The sequence below is a fragment of the Pygocentrus nattereri genome, chromosome 27 (genome assembly GCF_015220715.1).
Source record: "Pygocentrus nattereri isolate fPygNat1 chromosome 27, fPygNat1.pri, whole genome shotgun sequence".
NCBI lineage: Eukaryota > Metazoa > Chordata > Actinopteri > Characiformes > Serrasalmidae > Pygocentrus > Pygocentrus nattereri.
Window position 1 is genome coordinate 23,585,531 of NC_051237.1, and position 22,298 is coordinate 23,607,828.

General features: G+C 42.0%; 1 protein-coding gene and 1 long non-coding RNA gene across 2 annotated transcripts; both read right to left on the bottom strand.

Annotated features, from left to right (window-relative positions):
* Positions 1 to 340: 340 nt before the first annotated feature.
* On the bottom strand, positions 341 to 1,279 carry LOC108438419 (olfactory receptor 6N2-like). Its single transcript, XM_017716210.1, has one exon. The coding sequence runs from the start codon at positions 1,277 to 1,279 to the stop codon at positions 341 to 343; it is 939 nt and encodes a 312-aa protein (XP_017571699.1).
* A 5,190-nt stretch (positions 1,280 to 6,469) lies between these two features.
* Positions 6,470 to 7,809, bottom strand: LOC119262582. The gene is made up of 2 exons (XR_005129766.1): positions 7,018 to 7,809; positions 6,470 to 6,892 (listed from the first exon to the last, which is right to left on the bottom strand). It is a non-coding gene; the product is annotated as an uncharacterized LOC119262582 (long non-coding RNA).
* Positions 7,810 to 22,298: the final 14,489 nt, after the last annotated feature.

Genomic DNA, 22,298 nt, shown 5'->3' on the forward strand with positions numbered 1-22,298 from the left:
TTTGTCTGAAAAATAATCCTTTCATTATTCCTGTTATCAAAATCCCTTCATAAAGTTTACAGATTCATTGAGAATGATCAAAACCTTTATTTAAATGTAGATATCCACTCAGCATCTTATGAATTTTACATGAATACGAAAAATGCATCAATGTGTGTAAAATGCTGCACTTAAAGTAGATTCCATTTATTTCTAATTCATATTGATACTATAGGCTAATATCTTCTACAGTGATGCTTTCAATACATTGGAAAGCAAGAAAAACTACAGATGATGAATGAAAGAAGATCTGTCTTTTTAAGGCTCAGTATAATTAACAGGATTCTGAAATCGTGTACATTTAAAATGATATATGTGTCTTTTTTTTCCAAAACATCTTCTTGATCTTATTCCAAATCTCCTGTAGTTTCAGTCCATATATAATTGGATTAATTAGAGGAGGAATGACTGCATTTTCAACTGACATTATCATGGAAATAATATGAGGTACATTTCCTTCTAATCTGCTATTGATAACTTCAAAACAGCACGTAATACTGACACTGATAAAAATCAAAAGGTGTGGCATGCAGGTCTTTAGAGCTTTTCTTCTGAACTCTTTCGAGTTCTTTAAACAGACATCAAGTATTCGAACGTATGAAAAAGCGATAAAGATTGTGGGTGGAAATACAGCAACGCTTAAAACTAAAAATCCGTAAGAATTCCTTACAGATGTGTCTCCACAACTCAATTTAATAAGTCCATTATTATTACAGTATATTCTATTTAATTTAAACTTGCACAACTTCAGCTGCCGTGTTAGTATCAACCCAATGCCCATTTCCAATGAGGGAAAAAACCAAGAGAAAAATAAGAGCTTTTTCACAGTGGACATTTTAACAAGAGTTGCATATTGTAATGGTTTACATATGGACACATATCTGTCATAGGCCATAGCTGATAACAGTGTGAACTCTGATGCAGCATATGTGTAAATAACAAAGGACTGAAATGTACAGGCCTCGTAAGAGATAACTTGCATTTCAGACAGAAAATCCTTCAGCAGTTTAGGGTAAAGAGCAGCTGTTCCAACAAGAGCATTAAAAAGTAAAGCAGCAATGAAAATGTACATCGGCTCATGAAGACATTTGTTTGTATATATGACAGAAATAACAACAACATTAACAAAAATAATAAATAAATAGACCATGAGAGTAATCACAAAGTAAACATATCTGTATTTCTCCAACTCTATGTGCCCTTCTAGAGTTAAGTATGTAATATTAATTGAAGATTCCATTTCATTCTCCATGACGTAGTTTATGACCCTCTATGAACAGATTTGTGAATTGGTTCCAATAGTGTTTAAAACATTAGTCGTTGTCCATCAAGAAGAATAATACAAATTAAGATGTTTTGTTTTTGTACAGTCATGCTGTAGTGAGGGAAACAGCTCTGTGTCTATTTATACATTTCCAACTGGCAACATATTCCTCAGTGGTTCACTGACTAACTGACAGATTGTGAAGTCCAGCCTTTTTTCACACTGTTGTAAATTTAAACAACAATGACTGTAAACTGCAAGTGTCTATTCCAGTGTATTTATTTGCTTTATGGCTTTATGGCTATACTGTAGTGGAGGTTTGTGCAATAAACATATAATGTAGGTCATTAGAAAATGCATTGGCTTCAGCTATATTTCAGCTAATTTATCATTATGACTTCATGACATTATTGATTTATCAGTATACTCAGGCTTCAGGAGAGCTCAGTAATGCTGAGATTAATAACCAATTACATTGATTGATTAGTTTACTCAGGCTTTAGCAGCGCTCAGTAACGCTGAGATTAATGACCAGTCATGTTGATTTATCAGTCCATTAAGGCTTTAGCAGAGCTCAGTAATGCTGAGATTAATAACCAATTACATTGATTTATCAGTTTACTCAGGCTTTAGCAGAGCTCAGTAACGCTGAGATTAATAACCGATCTCATTGATGTATCAGTCTACTCAGGCTTTAGCAGAGCTCAGTATCAAATCAAATCAAATCAAATTTATTTATATAGCGCTTTTTACAACTGATGTTGTCACAAAGCAGCTTTACAAAAATGGGAATCACAGCACAGAGAATCAGACAAAACACTGAACATAATATACAGAATATACAGAATATACAGAACCCCCGTGAGCGCTGAGGCAAGGAAAAACTCCCTCAGAGCTGGAGGAGGAAGAAACCTCGGGAGGACCAAGACTCACATCTAAAGGGGGGACCATCCTACCACTGGTCAGACAACTTATAAGTTAAACATTGAAAAGTCAATTTTACATCCACGCAGTTCTAATATATTCAGGTGTGTATAATCAACAGTGGAAACAATTAGAGTTCATATAGATTTGGATGTGATCTGTAGTGGAGAAGCTGCGTTCCAGAAACTTCCATCAGTCTGGTCAATCAGGGGGACAGGGGGACTTGAGGGTGGGACATGCATCAGTATTGGGCCGGACCGGTGGACAGTCAGTAACTCGGAGGAAGGAAAGATTTAGGAATTAGTTTAGACTGGATTTATGAAGAACAGAAAATGTAAAAAATGATCAGAGTGTGACTAATGACTCCGGCAGGTCTGAATATAACAGCCTAACTAAAGGGAGAGAGCCAGAAGGTAACATAGACACGGAGGCTCCCTGAGACACTGGCATTCACCCACTCCACCGTCCACAAACCTGAGTGACTGCATGTAGTGAGTGACAGCAGCACCAGCATCTCAGTTTACCCACAATTCACTATGTCCATGAACCCCTGGATCTGCAGCCTTATCTAAAGGGAATTAACATTAACTACCAAAAGCTAAACTAAACAAGTAAGTTTTTAGTCTAGACTTAAAGATTGAGACTGTGTCTGAGTCCCGAACATTATCGGGGAGATTATTCCAGAGTTGGGGCGCTTTATAAGAGAAAGCTCTTCCTCCTGCAGAGCTTCTCTGAATTTTGGGAACTACTAGGAAGCCAGCACCCTGTGATCTAAGTAATCGTGGTGGTTCATAATAGGAGATAAGGTCTCTCAGATACTCAGGAGCGAGCCCATGTAGGGCTTTATACGTTAACAGGGGAATTTTATAGTCTATGCGGAATTTGACTGGAAGCCAGTGAAGAGCTGATAGGACTGGACTAATATGGTCAAATTTTCTAGTTTTAGTAAGGACCCTGGCTGCAGCATTTTGAACTAGCTGAAGTTTATTTAAGTTACTGCTAGAACATCCTGACAGTAGCGCATTACAGTAGTCTAGCCTTGACGTAATGAAGGCATGTACTAATTCTTCTGCGTCATGTAAGGATAAAGCATTTCTTAGCTTGGCGATGTTACGGAGATGTAGAAAAGCTGTTTTAGTAACATTAGATATGTGTTTATCAAATGCTAGATCTGAATCTATGATAACGCCAAGATTTTTAGCTGTTGAACCAGGTGTGACTGAGAAGTCAGCCAGATTCAACATTAGGTGTGATAATTTATTTCTAGCAGCTTTAGGGCCTAATAGAAGAACTTCTGTTTTATCACTATTTAATAGAAGAAAGTTGTGTGACATCCATGATTTCACATCTTTTACGCAATCCTCCATTTCCTTTATTCTCTGTTTGTCATCAGGTTTGGCTGATATGAAGAGCTGCGTGTCGTCTGCATAACAATGAAAATTAACATTATGTTTTCTAATACCTTTGCCCAGGGGGAGCATGTATAACGTAAATAATAACGGTCCTAAGATAGAGCCTTGTGGAACTCCATATCTAACCTTTGTATAATTGGAGGGTATATTATTTACCCTCACAAACTGAAAACGATCGGTCAAGTATGATTTGAACCACGATAAGGCAGTTCCAGTTATACCGACCATTTTCTCTAATCTTTCTAGGAGGATATTATGATCTATTGTATCAAAAGCTGCGCTCAGATCAAGAAGTACCAGTAAAGAAACGCAGCCTTGGTCAGCGGCAAGAAGCAGATCATTTGTTATCTTAACTAGAGCTGTCTCAGTGCTATGATGAGGCCTAAATCCAGATTGGAATTTTTCATAGATCTGGTTTCTTTGCAGATAAGAGCCAAGTTGTTGGGCCACGGCCTTTTCTAAAATCTTAGAAATAAATGGTAAATTTGAAATAGGTCTATAGTTAGATAGTACACTAGGATGAAGATTTGGTTTCTTGATCAAAGGTTTAATTACTGCTAGTTTAAAGGCTTTGGGAACATGCCCCAGGTTTAATGATGAGTTTACTATTGTTAATAGTGGTTTAATTATGTCTGGTAATACCTGTTTTAATAGTTTTGTGGGAACTGCATCAAGTGTACAGGTTGTGCAGTTTGATGAGGAGATAATTTTCTCCAGTTCTAACTGATGTAGTGGGTTAAAAACTTCCAACCTGACTTCGGTAGCTGGATTTTGTTCTATATCAGCCACACCAGATGACAGACAAGATGTGCTATTTATCTGTTGAATTTTGTCCCGAATATTTTCGATTTTATTATCAAAATAGTCCATAAAAGCATTGCTAGTGTGGATTGCTGGAATCTGAGGATCAGTACCTGCCTGATTTTTAGTCAGTTTAGAAATAACACTAAAGAGAACTCTAGGGTTGTTTTTATTAATCCCGATCTGAGAGGCCAGATACTCTGAGCGGGCTTTATTAATTTCTCTTCTATATTCAACAATACTGTCTTTCCAAGCAGAGTGGAATACTTCCAGTTTGGTTGATCGCCGTTTTCGCTCAAAATTTCGTACTAATTGCTTTAAAGTACGAGTTTGGTCGTTATACCACGGCGCAAGTTTTTTCTGTCTCTCTTTTTTGTGTTTAAGTGGTGCTACACCATCTAAAGTAGACCGGAAGGTATTTTCTAAACAATCAGTTAGTTTGTCTAGTTCTGCTGGGTTACCTGGAGAGTACACTATGGTTGATAAATCAGGAAGGTTATCAGTAAATTGTTCAGCGGTAAAGGGCGTTATTGAACGTTTCATAGAGTAGCTGGGGGATGTACGTATATTATGACTAAGATGAAGTTTAAAAGAAATAAGATAATGATCTGAGATTACTGAGGTTTGAGAAAGAATATCTAGGTTATCTATGCTAACACCCAGGGTCAAAACCAGATCCAGAGTATGATTACAGTAATGCGTAGGTCCTGTTACATTTTGAGCAATACCAACTGAGTCTAGAATTGATGCAAAAGCCTTTTTTAATGAGTCATCAACTTTTTCAAAATGAATGTTGAAGTCTCCTACTATAATTACTTTATCACTACAAACTGCTAAATCTGCAGCGAAATCACTAAATTCTTTTAAAAATTCTACATAGGGTCCTGGTGGTCTGTAAATATTAATTAAAGAAAATGCATTCTGTTTTGTAATTGGATTAATTATATTGATGTAAAGAAGCTCAAAAGAAGTGAAATTATCATAGTGTTTCTGATTGACAGCTAGGGAATTTCTAAAAATTATGCAGACCCCGCCTCCTCTACTGGACGATCTGGGGTTGTGTATATAATTATAGCCTGCAGGGGTGGCTTCGTTTAATGCTAAATATTCATCGGGTCTAATCCAGGTTTCAGTGAGGCACAACACATCAAATTTCTGATCAGTTATGATTTCATTCACTATTACTGCTTTTGAATTTAGAGATCTTATGTTAAGTAAACCAATCTTTAGTTTTGAAGTGCTAGTGCTACAGTCTGGATATGATTGTTTAATATATGTTAGGTTATTTAGATTTACTGTTACTGTTTTTTGACATTTATGTTTGACTCGGGGGACAGACACAGTCTGAATACATTGGTATCTAGGTAACGTCTCTTTGCAGCTCACAGACGGTCGGTTAAGCCTCTCTCACTGAACTTAATGACTGATGCGTTATGCCTTCATGTAGATCCACCACCTTAGGCCTTCCTCTTTACATACACATGTAAAACTGCTTTACCTGTTGTAAAAAGCATTAAATATATAAAGCCTAACTTGGCTTGTCTAAACCGGTTTCATGCATCCGTTAGTGCAGGCTGCACTCGAATAGTTTCATAGGATGCTTCATTTCACCAAATTGGACCTAAGAAACACATACAATCTCTTTCATATAAGAGAAGCAGATGATCACTGGCCATTATACATACTTGGTTATGTTCCATATCAAGTTTCAGTCTTTTTTAATGCCCCAGTATAAATGTCTGTCTTTGAATAATGGACCAATTTTGGCCATTGCCCAGACCCAGTTGTAGTATCTTTCTATAATTTGGTGTAGTCTCTTTCCCTAGCCAAAATGTAGTCTTTGTCACTGTCCCAGTTAAAATCTCTGTTCTCAATTGATTTGAATTTTTGTCCTGGGCACAGTGTTATTTTCTTTGTTCTACACATAGTTTCAGTCTCATTTCCAGTCCCTCTTTTAATATTCCTTCCATTTCCAGTATCCAAATCTGTCTTAGACTGTAACAGCACAAATAAAATCAGACGCTCATGGTAAAAATGAACAAGAAAGGCTTTACTGATGGAGATGTAATCCAAGCTCATAGTCACAACGCAGGCATGGGTTGAAACCAAAAAACTCAGCTAGAAAATAAACACAACCATATGCAAACAATCCAAAGGGCGAGGCAAAAGAACAATATCCAGAATACAGTCCAAACGGTTAGAACACTGTGAGACAACCAAAGACGAGGAGCAGGTTTGCCAGGGTGCTGACTGTGGAAGTCTGTGATCAGGCCAGGGTCCAGGATGTCTTGTGCCCAACACTGCTCCCCTGGGCCATATCCCTCCCAGTCTACCAAGTACTGTAGGTTGCCTTCTCATGTCCGGCAGTCCAGCAGCCTGCATAAACTACCACCCGATCAATCTCCTCCAGGGGGAGGTGGTGTGTCATTTGGTGTAGCCTCATCCAATGGCCCTGTAATGACAGGTTTAAGGAGAGATACATGAAATGAGCTAGATATTCTGATACGAGGGGGTAAATCTAATCTATAAGTGACTTTTCAGCATCTTAAAAGGTACATATTTGGGGGGGGTTCTCACTTCTGTGATGATCTGCTTTTTCCTTGTTCCTCTGATGTATTGTTGTAATGTGTTGGTCTCTTTGCAAACCTTCTCACTCCTTTGCTTGCAGGCATCGACTGTGGGAACATCTTTGGAGGAACCTGTCCAAGGTGCTAATGGTGGCTGGTATCCTGGAAGGGGGTCAGACCCATAGCTGAACTGGTTCTGTGCTCTCAGCCCATGGTAAATAACGTGATCAGTTGGAAGGGTTGTGATGACAGAACAGTCTCAAAAATTTACCCAATTCTTGATGTCCTTTCGCATTGGTCAGTAGATGGAGAGTGATAACCTGATGTTAGACTAATGGTAACTCCAATGTGTTCAAAGATAGCCTTCCAAACCTGTGAGGTGAACTGGGGTGCTCTGTCAGACAGTGTGCTGAGGTATGCCAAAAAGGTGAAAAGATGCATAAACAAAGCCTCTGCAGTCTGAAAAGCATTGGGAATTGAGATAAAAGGCACAAAACAAACACCCCAGGAGAAATGATCGACTATAGTAAGAATGGTGATATAGCCCTCTGACTCTGGTAGATCTGTCACAAAATCAACGGCTATGTGTGACCAAGGTCTCTCAGTGACAAGTAATGGGACTAGTTTACCTGCAGGTAACGTCTTAGGGGTTTTGCACTGTAAGCACATGGAGCAAGATGCAACAAAGGTATGCATGTCCTTATGCATAGGTTCCTACCAGTATCGATTGGACAGAAGTGGCACGGTGGTGTGGTAGGTAGCGCTGTCGCCTCACAGCAAGGAGGGCCTGGGTTCGATTCCCCGGCAGGGTGACCGGGGTCCTCTCTGTGTGGAGTTTGCATGTTCTCCCTGTGTCTGCGTGGGGTTTCCTCCGGGTTCTCGGGTTTCCTCCCACAGTCCAAAAGACATGCAGTCAGGCCAATTGTATAAAAAATGATCAAATTGTAAGTCGCTCTGTATAAGAGCGTCAGCCAAATGCCATTAATAATAATAATAATAATAGAAGAGAGCGCGTGACTGAGAGCGCGTCACTGCGGTAAAGTTTTTTGTGCTATCAGCTTCTAAATCGACAAAAAGCGGTAAGTGGCTGAAATATCATGGCTTCTGCTGGTTGTTTCGTCTGCGCAGAGTATGGCATGTTTAGCCTAACGCCCTTTTCCGCCTCTAGCGATAGTGTTTGTGCTAAGTGCCAGTTAGTTAGCTGTTTGGCGGAGAAGGTAGACCAGTTAGAAGTGCGTATCCGGGGATTATTAAGGGATAGGCAGCCAGAGGCAGCGTTAGCAGCTCCGGGTACCCTAGGGAGAGTTAGCACCCCCTCGACTCCGGCGTCAGAGCCCTCACAGCGGGGCGAATGGGTGACAAGTGGGTCTGGCCGGAAAGCTAAGGCTAATGCTAACGCTGAGGCCAAAGCTAGCCCACCGGAACACCACGCTCCTCCGATTTGCGTGTCAAACAGGTTTGCCCCGCTCAGTGAAGCACCCACTGTGAAGCCTGTTAAAAGCACTCTGGTCATAGGAGACTTGATTGTTCGACACATTAATTAGCTACTCCTTTAGGGGCGCCAGCGGTTACAGTTAGATGCTTATCGGGAGCCAGAGCGCCGGACATTAGTGGCAACCTTAGATTAGCTGATAAGAGATATTCGAGGATAGTCATTCATGTAGGGGCCAATGATATCCATCTGCGGCAGTCTGAGGTAACTAAGGCTAATAATAGAGTGATTAAACAGGCCCAGACAATGTCCGATGCCGTAATCTGCTCTGACCCCATCCCAATGCGACGCGGCGCTGAAGCCTACAGCAGACTTTTAGCATTAAACTGCTGGATGTCCAAGTGGTGTTCCGAAAATCAAGTGGGCTTTATAGACAATTGGTTACATTTTGAGGGCAAGCCTGATCTTATAGATAGGGATGGTGTCCACCCCACGTGGGAGGGTGCTGCCTTACTTTCGTGCAGCATAGCACATAGTCTTTTAGTTAGTCGGCAGAGTAGTGTAAACAGCTGCTGACAATCCAGAGCCGGGACCAGGCCGCAGACAGACAGGCTAAACGCCAAGATCAGCTTTATAGAGACTGCGTCTTTGCCCCGAATTAAAACTAAATTTAATCATAGGAAAACTCAATCAGTCCGTTTAAATAACCTAATCAACAATTATCCATGTTCTGATGATAGCACCTTAAATCTAAAACTTAAGATCACTAAACTCTAAAGCAGTCATTGTAAATGAAATTATAAGCGATCATAAATTTGATATTTTTTGTCTTACTGAAATATGGGTTAGACCAGATGAATATTTAGCTTTAAATGAAGCCACGCCTTTAGGCTATAATTATGCACATAGGCCAAGATTATCAGGCAAGGGAGGTGGAGTCTGTATAATATACCAAAATACTCTCGATATTAGTCAGAAACAATGTGAAACTTTTACTTCCTTTGAGGTCCTTTCTATTCACGTTACAAATCCGGTCACAAAAAAGAAGGCTTCTTCATTATTTAACATTTACAGGGCCCTCTTAACCATTATTTAACCACCAGGGCCCACTCTGAATTTATAAGAATTTAGTGACTTCGCTGCAAACCTGGCTGTGTGCAACGATAAAGTAATAATTGTAGGGGATTTTAATATTCACTTTGAGAATGTAGATGACCCATTAAAAAAGGCATTTGCCTCAATCCTACCTTACGATCCACTTTAGAAAATGTGGCCCCGCTTAAAATAAAAAGAATGCAGAAGGCAGAAAAAGCTCGCCCCATGGTACAACGATAAAACCCAGACCTTAAAAAAACAAATTAGAGCGGAAAGGGTGTCAAACCAAACTGGAAGTGTTCCACACTGCCTGGAAGGACAGCCTTATAGAGTATAGAAATGCTCTCACTAAAGCTCGCTCAGCATATCTGGCCTCGCTGATCGAGAGAAATAAGTATAATCCTAGAATACTGTTTAATGTGATTTCCCAAATCACAAAAAATCAGGCAGGTACTGAACCAGAAATTCCAGCAACTCTCACTAGTGAAGTTTTTATGGACTTCTTTAATAATAGAATTTAAAATATTAGACAACAAATTCAACCCACAGTATCAAATTCAAATCCAGCTTGGCTGTCATCTGACTTGGCTGATATAGAACAAAACACAGCTGTAGAAAAGAGCCTGGAAACCTTTTTATCCACTCCCACAGCTACAGCTAGAGAAGATTATCTCTTCTGCAAATTGCACAACCTGCATATTCGATGCAATTCCATCAAAATTACTCAAAGAAGTACTGCCAGTCATTATAAACCCTATTTCAACTATTGTAAACTCGTCCCTTAGTCTGGACCATGTACCCAAAGTTTTTATACTAGCAGTTATCAAACCCCTGATCAAGAAACCAAATCTTGATGTCACCGTTTTGTCTAATTACAGGCCTGTTTCTAACTTACCATTTATATCAAAGATCTTAGAAAAAAGCTATGGCCCAACAACTTAGTTCATATCTACACAAGAACCATATATATGAAAAATTTCTGGATTCAGGCCACACCACAGCACTGAGACGGCTCTAGTTAAGATAACTAATGATCTTCTTCTTGCCTCTGATCAAGGCTACATATCTCTCTTAGTGCTACTTGACCTTAGTGCATCTTTCGATACAATAGACCACAATATTCTCCTAGAAAGGTTAGAAAACATGGTTGGAGTCACAGGGACAGCCCTATCATGGTTCAGATCTTACCTATCAGAACGTTATCAGTTCGTTAGGGTAAACAATTTATCTTCCAATTATTCAAAAGGGAGATTTTGAATTCCGCAGGGGTCTATATTAGGACCATTACTATTTACACTATACATGTTACCGTCAGGCACAGTTATAAGTAACCATGGCGTAAACTTTCATTGTTATGCAGATGATACTCAACTGTACATATCAGCCAAGCCTGATGACAAATACAGGTTAAAGAAAATGGAGGACTGTGTAAAAGACGTGAAAGACTGGATGTCACATAACTTCCTCCTATTAAACAGTAACAAAACAGAGGTTCTCCTACTGGGTCCAAAATTAGCAAGAAGTAAATTACCAGATTTAATCTTAAATCTCGCCGACTTTCCAGCCACACCTGGCTCAGCAGCATAAAATCTTGGTGTTATAATAGATTCAGATTTATCATTCGATTAACACATAGGCAGCATCACTAGGACAGCTTTTCTACATCTTCGCAACATTGCCAAGATAAGAAATGCCCTATCCCTGCATGATGCGGAAACACTAGTAGATGCATTTATTACTTCTAGGCTAGACTACTGTAATGCGCTACTGTCAGGATGCATGAGCAGGAATTTAAACAAACTCCGACTAGTCCAAAACGCAGCAGCCAGGGTCCTCACTAAAACTAGAAAATTTGATGTTCACTCAAGTTTGTGGACGGTGGAGCGGAGGGATGCCAAACTGTTTCAGAGTGCTGCCGTGTCTGTGTGTCCTTCTGGTTCTCTCCTTTTAGTTAAGCTGTCATAGTCAGATCTGCCGGAGTCGTTAGCCACACTGATTGTGTGTTTACATTCCCTGTTTATGTACAAATGGATAGAATAAAACTAATTCCATCTCCCTGATTTCTTTCCAAGTATACAATCACCCATATGTCCGGCTGGACACTGAAGGACGACCGACTGCTGAGCCCTCCTGCTACCCACTTCAGACCAGCTGCCCATGCCCCAGCTGCCACCACCTGCCTTGGACTAGCTTCCCACCCTACACTGATGTTCTCATAGACTCCTAGTTATTCCTAATACCAATATTACTGCTATTAATATTAGTAGTATAATCACTTGTAGGTAGTTTGACCAGAGGAGGATGGGTCCCCCCTGGTAGGACTGGTTCCTCCCAAGGTTTCTTCCTCAGTTCTGAGGGAGTTTTTCCTTCCTACTGTTGCCCCTGGCTTGCCCACGTGGGGGTTTCTGTACATTCTTACAGTCCTGTTAAAACTTTGTCTTTTCCGAAATTCTGTAAAGCTGCTTTGTGACAACATCTGTTGTAAAAAGCGCTATACAAATAAATTTGATTTGAGAAGCTGATGAGTACATATGTCCCTGGGGTGACCCGATGTAAGTGAGGAGTGTGCAAAGGTGATTAGTTGGGTACAAAACTCAACATAGGTTTTCCCTGGGAGGCACTTCTCTGGCACTGTGAGGTTGGAAGGGCTGAAGTTACAAAAGGGACCTGATGACAGCATACCACTACTGGTAATAGAAATATTTAGAAACCAACCCCTTTGTGGGAACACTCACCACCTTTCCAGGAGTCGGTTGCTCGATGGGATCACGAGGTGTCTTCACTCCAGCTATCATTCTTTTAACTTGATCAGTTTTTCGTTTACCACAGTCATGAATGAGCTGATCCAAGCAGATGGAGAGAGTGATCAGTTGGTCTAAAGTTAGCTCCTCGTCCCTACAAGCCAGTTGAGTCAGGACTTCCTGGTTAAGTCCCTGGTGAAACATCACAAGCAAAGCTGCGTTGTTCCATCCACTGCTTACTGCTAGCGTGTGGAATTCCAATATGTAGTCTGCCACAGAACGATTACTTTGACATAGTAAAAGTTCACCACATATCTTGCCTTTATGGGGATGATCAAAAACTAGTTGGAATTCCTTCAAAAACTGAGATTAAGATAAGTTGTGGACATGTGACCAGCTGGCAGTAAGCCAATTCTAAGGCTCTATTGGACAAAGAAGAAACCAAATAGGAAATCTTAGCTTGGTCTGAGCTTACAGGGGGGTTATAAAAAAAAAATAGGACACTGGAGTAGAAACCCACAACATTTATCTGGGTTTCCATCGAATTTGTCAGGTTTACTCACTGGGAACAAAGCTCTTGAAGTTTCCGCTTGGGGTAGAAAGTTGGTGGTGTTTGCCTCTGGTTCAGAAGTAGTCAGGGTCTGTAGTACCCTTCACACTCACCACGAACAGTATCAGCTGGGTTTGTCACTCAGTTTGTTGTTGTTCCAAAGCCTCAAGTGACTGAGAAACTCCTGCTAACACTTGCTGATGTTGGCCCAATAAATGACCTTGCTCAGCGAGAGCTTTCTGTAAAACCTCAGGATCCGCTGTCTGCATTGTAGGTGAGGTATTCTGTAACATGACAGAACCACTCAGATGCTTGCAGATAAAAAAAAACAAAAAAGGCTTTATTGTTAGAATCGTCAACCAAATTTGTTGTCAGGAAACAGGCATAGGTCAAATCCAGCAAGTGCAACATGTAAAGACAGATAAACATAACAGGAAAAATAATCCAAAAGGGGTCAGGCAAAAACAGGTAAGTCAAAATTAAAACTAGAAAACACAAAACAATATATACAATCTCAGTAGCTCAAGGAATAAGCAATACCTCACATTCAACTAAAATTCCGGGCTATACTAAGGCTAATGAGGGTCAACAGGTGTTACAGATTTGTATTCAGGTGAGAGAGATCTGTGATTGGAGCATGCTGGAGGGTCAGGATTCATGTGATTTCCAAGAGGCTTTTGGGAGTTGGAATCCATGGAAACCCCTGAGCCAGAGGTATACGTGACATTTGGCATGTAATGGTTTACATACAGTGGGGCAAAAAAGTATTTAGTCAGCCAATGATTGTGCAAGTTCTGCTACTTAGAAATATGAGAGAGGTCTGTAGTTTTCATCATAGGTACACTTCAACCATGAGAGACAAAATGAGAAAAAAAAAATCCAGGAAATCACACTGTAGGATTTTTAAAGAATTTATTTGTAAACTATGGTGGAAAATACGTATTTGGTCAATAACAAAAATTCAACTCAATACTTTGTAACATAACCTTTGTTGGCAATGACAGAGGTCAAACGTTTCCTGAAAGTCACCAGGTTTGCACACTGTAGCTGGTATTTTGGCCTATTCCTCCATGCAGATCTCCTCTAGAGCAGTGAGGTTTTGGGGCCATCGGTGGGCAACATGGACTTTCAACTCCCTCCACAAATTTTCTATGGAGTTGAGGTCTGGAGACTGGCTAGGCCACTCCAGGACCTTGAAATACTTTTTACGGAGCCACTCCTTCGTTGCCAGAGCAGTGTGTTTGGGATCATTGTCATGCTGGAAGACCCAGCCACGTTCCATCTTCAATGCTCTCACTGATGGAAGGTTTTGGCTTAAAATCTCACGATACATGGCCCTGATCATTCTTCCCTTAACACGGATCAGTCTTCCTGTCCCCTTTGCAGAAAAACAGCCCCAAAGCATGATGTTTCCACCCCCATGCTTCACAGTAGGTATGGTGTTCTTGGGATGCAACTCAGCATTCTTCTTTCTCCAAACACGACGAGTTGAGTTTTTACCAAAAAGTTCTATTTTGGTTTCATCTGACCACATGATATTCTCCCAATCCTCTTCTGGATCATTCATATGCTCTCTGGCAAACTTCAGACAGGCCTGGACATGTACTGGCTTAGGCAGGGGGACACGCCTGGCACTGCAGGATTTGAGTCCCTCTCGGCATAGTGTGTTACTGATGGTAGCCTTTGTTACTTTGGTCCCAGCTCTTTGCAGGTCATTCATCAGGTCCCTCTGTGTAGTTCTGGGATTTTTGCTCATCGTTCTCATGATCATTTTGACCACATGGGATTAGATCTTGCGTGAGGCCCCAGATCGAGGGAGATTATCAATGGGCTTGTGCGTGCCAAACCCCCCCCCCCCCCCCCCCCAAAAAAAAAAAAACAAAGCAAAAACCAAACACAAAGTACCAAAACCAGGGACAGAACTAAACAGGGACAGGACATGGGACATGAGGAACAGAAGACGGAACAGGCACAGGAAACAGGGCAGGCACAGGAACAGGAGCAGACACAGGAAGAGAATGCAGAACAACAGGAGCCAAAAGCACAGACACAGATATATATATAACATATGCAGAACATCGAACAGACAGGACAGAAACACAGAAACACAACAGAACAACAGAAAACACCAAACGAGGAATGACCAGAGGCATAACAGGATGAGGAAAACAATGTCACCGTCCTGTTCAGACATTAATTAAGTTGAAATCATAAGTGAAGATTGTGAGTGAACAACGGTCTTTTTGATTTGTGTATTTATGCATTAGAGTAATGACATAGCTACATTCAAGTGTTAAGTCACTGACTGGCAGATCTTAATCCATCCTTCGTTTGTTTCTACTATGACAGGTAAACAAATAATGCCTGTGAGCTGTTATTCTCCCCTGAATTAGTCTATTTTGTTGAACTACTGTAATAAATAAAAAAAAGCTGTTTTAGTCTTTGATTAAGATCGAATTTCTGTCTCTCTGATGGTGCTATCTCTTGATTGTCCCATTAATTTGTCTATAGGGTGGGATCCTTTACTGATTAATAGTTCTGTTCCTTTTCCTTAAATTTTTTTTTCTTTTTCTTCATTAAAGTCCCAAACTTTTTTCCATAATTAAGGTTCTGTTATTTTTCCTGATTAAAGTGATTTTCCTGATAGTTTTGCTGTCTTTGTCATAAAAATTATTTTTTCCTGATTAAAGTTCTGTTTTTGCTTTAAGATGTATTATGAATTATGATTCTGTTTCTTTTCTGGATTTTGATTCTGGATACCTGTTAATTTAGTATATTTAAGCCCAGGCTTTAGCTTAGCAAAGTGCAGTGTTGCCTTTGTTATTAAAGCCTTACCAAGGCTTCACTTTTGTCTGTTTGCCATTTTGTGTATGTTTCACTTTGTTATCATTGCCCTTGCCTTTTTATCTTGCCCTCTCAGTATTGTTGTGATGTCTGGTTTCTGTTTTGTGGATACTGCTTTTGGAAACTCCTCATCGTTACCGTGTACCTCATGGTTTGGTGTATTGGATTTTGAATGTGCAATGCAAATCCTCAAGGCTATCAAAAGAGAAGAGACTTTGATGTGACCATGGCGACAATATCTCTTTTGTGATACTATGGGTCATGTGTTACATGACTGTTGGGCTCGCACACACAAGCAATAGGCACCAATCCTGGGAAATATGGTGAGTGCTCCCTCTAACGGGAATCTTTTATCATCATCATCATCATCATCGTTAACCGCTTAGTCCAGATAGGGTTGCGGTAGCAGCTGAGAGAGCAGAGAATCCTCTCATGGGTCATGTGTTACATGACTGTTGGGCTCGCACACACAAGCAATAGGCACCAATCCTGGGAAATATGGTGAGTGCTCCCTCTAACGGGAATCTTTTATCATCATCATCATCATCGTTAACCGCTTAGTCCAGATAGGGTTGCGGTAGCAGCTGAGAGAGCAGAGAATCCCAGACAACCCTGAGCAACTTCTTCCAGCCCATTCCTGGGGATCCCAAGCCTTTCCCTGGCCAACTTGGAGATATAATCCCTCCAGCAGGCCTCTCAGTCATTGCCAATGTGAGCAATGAAGTCTTCCAGTAAGACTATGGACTCTGTAGGTGGGACCCTTTCCAGAACCCTGCCCACTCACTCCAAGTATGCTGAATACTCTGACCTGTCTCCCACTGCCTATAAAGCACTCCCCAATACTGGATCTTGTGGGTGGTAGGCCCACATGGTTAATTTAGTATATTTAAGCCCAGGCTTTAGCTTAGCAAAGTGCAGTGTTGCCTTTGTTATTAAAGCCTTACCAAGGCTTCACTTTTGTCTCTTTGCCATTTTGTGTATGTTTCACTTTATCGTTGCCCTTGCATTTTTATCTTGCCCTCTCAGTATTGTTGTGATTTCTGGTTTCTGTTTTGTGGATACTGCTTTTGGAAACTCCTCATGGTTACCGTGTACCTCATGGTTTGGTGTATTGGATTTTGAATGTGCAATGCAAATCCTCAAGGCTATCAAAAGAGAAGAGACTTTGATGTGACCATGGCGACAATGTCTCTTTTGTGATACTATGGGTCATGTGTTACATGACTGTTGGGCTCGCACACACAAGCAATAGGCACCAATCCTGGGAAATATGGTGAGTGCTCCCTCTAACGGGAATCTTTTATCATCATCATCATCATCATCATCATCGTTAACCGCTTAGTCCAGATAGGGTTGCGGTAGCAGCTGAGAGAGCAGAGAATCCAAGACAACCCTGCGCAACTTCTTCCAGCCCATTCCTGGGGATCCCAAGCCTTTCCCTGGCCAACTTGGAGATATAATCCCTCCAGCAGGCCTCTCAGTCATTGCCAATGTGAGCAATGAAGTCTCCCAGTAAGACTATGGACTCTGTAGATGGGACCCTTTCCAGAACCCTGCCCACTCGCTCCAAGTATGCTGAATACTCTGACCTGTCTCCCACTGCCTATACGGCCCTCCCCAATACTGGATCTTGTGGGTGGTAGGCCCACATGGTTAATTTAGTATATTTAAGCCCAGGCTTTAGCTTAGCAAAGTGCAGTGTTGCCTTTGTTATTAAAGCCTTACCAAGGCTTCACTTTTGTCTCTTTGCCATTTTGTGTATGTTTCACTTTATCGTTGCCCTTGCATTTTTATCTTGCCCTCTCAGTATTGTTGTGATTTCTGGTTTCTGTTTTGTGGATACTGCTTTTGGAAACTCCTCATGGTTACCGTGTACCTCATGGTTTGGTGTATTGGATTTTGAATGTGCAATGCAAATCCTCAAGGCTATCAAAAGAGAAGAGACTTTGATGTGACCATGGCGACAATGTCTCTTTTGTGATACTATGGGTCATGTGTTACATGACTGTTGGGCTCGCACACACAAGCAATAGGCACCAATCCTGGGAAATATGGTGAGTGCTCCCTCTAACGGGAATCTTTTATCATCATCATCATCATCATCGTTAACCGCTTAGTCCAGATAGGGTTGCGGTAGCAGCTGAGAGAGCAGAGAATCCAAGACAACCCTGCGCAACTTCTTCCAGCCCATTCCTGGGGATCCCAAGCCTTTCCCTGGCCAACTTGGAGATATAATCCCTCCAGCAGGCCTCTCAGTCATTGCCAATGTGAGCAATGAAGTCTCCCAGTAAGACTATGGACTCTGTAGATGGGACCCTTTCCAGAACCCTGCCCACTCGCTCCAAGTATGCCGAATACTCTGACCTGTCTCCCACTGCCTATACGGCCCTCCCCAATACTGGATCTTGTGGGTGGTAGGCCCACATAGTCTCCTCACATTGCCTCTTCGGGCTGAGCACAGCCGGATTATGAGGGCTGCCCAGCCACCAGGCGCTTACCGAGGGACGCTACCCAGGCCTGGCTCCAGGGATAGGTACTGGTGACCCTCTCCCGGGCAGGGTACACGATCTTCTGTGTCCTTTATTCATGGGGTTTGTGGAATCTTTTATATTGCCTGTATTTACTGACAGAATTATTCTCGTTTTATTGTCCTTGATCAAATCAGGAGCTGAAGGTATCTTTATCTATGCTAATGTGATATCCCTGCTGAGGATCACTAAAAATTGCGTGAACATAAGGAAAGCTGCCAGCCTTTATGGTGTAACAGGAAGGGTATTGAAATATAATGATGTCAGGTAGAACCAGATGCTCACAGAAGAGGCTTAAATTAAGATCTTTATTAACCAAAGTTTTTCCCAAAATCACAAATGTATACATACATGCATAAGCAATCAGATACATAGTAGAGATGCTCAGTATGCACATGGGTGATGATACTTCACAGTTGTCCTAGCCTAAAGCCCAGGCTTATATATAAACTACAACCCCATTTCCAAAAGAATGTAAATAAAAATAATGCAATGATATACAAATTATGAAAGCATATTTTTAAAAATGGAGATATTTTATTGCTTTTTGAAAAAATATATGTCCAATTTGAATTTGATGCCAACAACACCTTTCTATGAAAAGTTGGCACGGGGGCCTGTTTACCACTGAGTTTCATCACCTCTTCTTTTAACAACACTCTGTAAGCGTTTGGGAACTGAGAAGATCAACTGCTGTAGTTTTGAAAGTGAAATGTTTTCCCATTTTTTGTGATATAGGATTACAGCTGCTTATCCTTCAGGGTCTCCTTTGTTGTGTTTTTCATTTCATAATGCGATGGTGGATGAGGGGTCTGGATTGCAGGCAGGTCAGTTTAGCACCCAGACTCTTATAATATGGAGCACTGCAAAGATGATCTTACTGTATTACATGCAGAATGTAGTTTGACATCATCTTGCTGAAATAATCAAGGCCTTCCTGTTTCCTTATATACAATGAAAAGCTTACTTTGCTCCTCACTAAGAATGCCAAATATAACATTAAAAATACAAAAGAGTATATATACAAGCATATATATTAATCGAGAAATAACGCACTAAATATAGGCTGCTAATACAGGTTTTTAAATTTACAACAGGTTAGGTTACAATGTATAAATTACAGTGGTATGGATAGTGCTGTGCCTTGCCGGGAACATGATTATCTGCAGCAGAAATGAGTGGTAAAGTGCAATAGTGCAATTGTAAACATGTGCTACAGTAAAGTGACAGTAGGTGCAGGTTATTCCTGAGGAAAGAGTTCTTTACCAGTGGGATACACATCACACGTCTGTACCTAAGTCTGGGCAGATCGAAGTGTGAGTAGTTATTTCTGATTCAGAACTCTGATTGACTGGTGGGGAAGAAGGAGTTCTTTAGTCTGGAGGTCTTGCACATCATACTCCTATACCTCCGGCCTGAGGGCAGAGGTTTGAAATATCCGTGCTGGGGGTGGGTGGGGTCTTTGATGATGGAGGCAGCCTTCCTTTGGACTCTATGATTGTAGATGTTCTGCAGAGAGTGCAGTGGTGAATTGGTGATCTTCTCTGCAGTCTTCACCACTCTCTGTAGGCATTTACGGTCCATCACGGTCAAGCTGCTGTACCACGCGGTGATGCAGCTGGTCAGGAGGCTCTCAATGACGCAGTTGTAGAAGTTGCTGAGGATCACCGGAGACATCCCAAACTTCCTCAGCCTCCTCAGGAAGTACAGCCGCTGTTGAGCCTTTCTGACTAGCTGCTTGGTGTTCAGTGACCATGTGAGGTCCTCACTGATGTGGACACCCAGGTATTTAAAGCTGCTCACCCTCTCCACCTCGAGCTCCCGGATGAAAAGTGGCCGATGAGGTCTCCTCTCCTTCCTCATGTCCACTATCAGCTCCTTCGTCTTGTCCGTGTTGAGGATGAGGTTGTTTTCATCACACCATGACACCAGTCTGGTCACCTCCCTCCTGTAGGCTGCTTCATCTCCACCAGTGATACGTCCTATCACTGCTGTGTCGTCAGCAAACTTCAGGATGATGTTGTCCTTGTGGGAGGCGACACAGTCATGGGTGAACAGGGTGTAGAGAATAGGGCTGAGGACGCAGCCCTGTGGAGTGGGGGGACTCTTCTTAGGGATGGGGACAATGACTGTCCTTTTGTAGCAGGTGGGAACAATGCTCTGGCTGAGAGAGAGATTGAAAATGGAGGTCAGTACATTAACCAGCTCGTTCGCACATGCTCTGAGGGCCCGCCCAGGAATCTTGTCTGGTCCTGATGCCTTGCGGGGGTTGATCTTTCTCAGAGCTCTGCAGACCTGGCCTGTTGATACTGACAGAGGGGGAGCAGGGGTTGTGTGGGCTGTGTGTGTGTGAACCTCCCGGTGCTAGTGCTGGAGGTTTCGAAACGAGTGTAGAAGGTGTTGAGGTCGTCCGGTAGGCTGTCTGTGGAGCTGATGTAGCTGGTGATAGTCCTGTAGTCTGTGATGTGTTGTAGGCCTTGCCACGTCTGCCTGGAGTCAGCAGTGGAGTAGAAGCCATCCAGTTTCTCCCTGTACTGCCTCTTGGCTGCTGTGATGACTTTCCTCAGTATGTACTTCGCAGCTTTGTACTCTGTCTCATTGCCTAATCTGTATGCAAGAGAGCGAGCACGGAACATGTGTCGTACCTGACTGTTAATCCAGGGCTTCTGGTTAGGAAACCTCTTCACTTGTGTGGTGGGCACGATGTTATCCACACACATGCTGATGTAACCAGACACATGTTCAGCATATTCCTGAATGCTGACAGAAGAGTCCTCCATAGTGGCTGCAGCTTTAAACACATTCCAGTCTGTTGTAGCAAAACAGTCCTGCAGTATGCTCTCAGTCTCCGGAGACCATACTTGAACTGTTTTGGTAACCGTATTTGTTTGTTTCAGTCTTTGTCTGTAAGCCGGGTACATGAACAAGGAGATGTGGTCTGAGAGTCCAAAGTGGGGGCGGGGTGCAGCCCTGTATGCACAGCGTACATTACTGTACACATGATCCAGGATGTTTTTGTCGCGGGTTGGAACGTCCAAGTGTTATTTTGGAAATACAGTCCGTAAGTTGCACTGGTTGAAATCACCGGCAATGATAAACAAGGCATCAGGGTGAGCCATCTCTAACGCGCTGATGACGTCATGGAGTTTGCCGAGCGCTGCCGCAGAGTTAGACCACGGATTTATATAAACAGTTGTTAAAAACACAGCACAAAATTCTCTTGGTAGATAATAGGGATGACATTTTAAGAGCAGGAACTCCAGGTCTGGTGAGCAGTGCTTATAAATGGTCCGTATGTCTCTACACCACGCGTTGTTTACAAACACACACACACACACCTCCACCCTTAGCCTTACCGGAGGCTGCCGTGCGATCTCCACGATGCACAGAGTGAGTCTCTAGCTGGATAACGCTGTCCGGTACTCTGTCTGAGAGCCAGGTTTCAATGAAAATTAGAGTGCAGCACTCTCTTGTTTCCCGCTGAGATGTTATCCTAGCTCTCAGCTCGTACAGCTTGTTCTCCAATGACCGCACGTTAGCTAGCAAGTGGCTAGGCACTGGTGGTCGGCTAGAGTGAGCCTTTAGCCTAGCATGCAGCCCTCCCCTCTTGCCTTGCTTGCGTCGCCGCCTCTGAAGCGCTCTCCTTGGATCTGCATGCTCACTCGCGGTCGGTAGGTCTGGGTCTTCCTGGTGGTGGTGGTGGCTACGGGAGCGGACAATGGGTTGTAGCTCCGGTGGAATAAAGCCGCTAAATCCATGTTTGTTTGTCTGGATGGCATTATATGTTGCCAAAACATGTATATATCATTCAGCATTAATGGAGCCTTCACAGGTGAGCATGTCACCCATGCCATGTGCACTAATGCTCCTCTAAACCATCATGAATACTGGCTTGAGAACTGTTCACTGATAACAAGCTGTGTTGTCTTTAGCCCGGAGGACACATTGTCCATGATTTCCAAAAAGAATTTCAAATGTTGATTCATCGGACCACAGAACACTCAGGTCATTTTAAATGAGCTCAAGACCAGAGAAGGTGATAGCATTTCTGGATGCTGTTTATATTTGGTTTGTTCTTTGTATTTCAGAGTTTTAACTTGC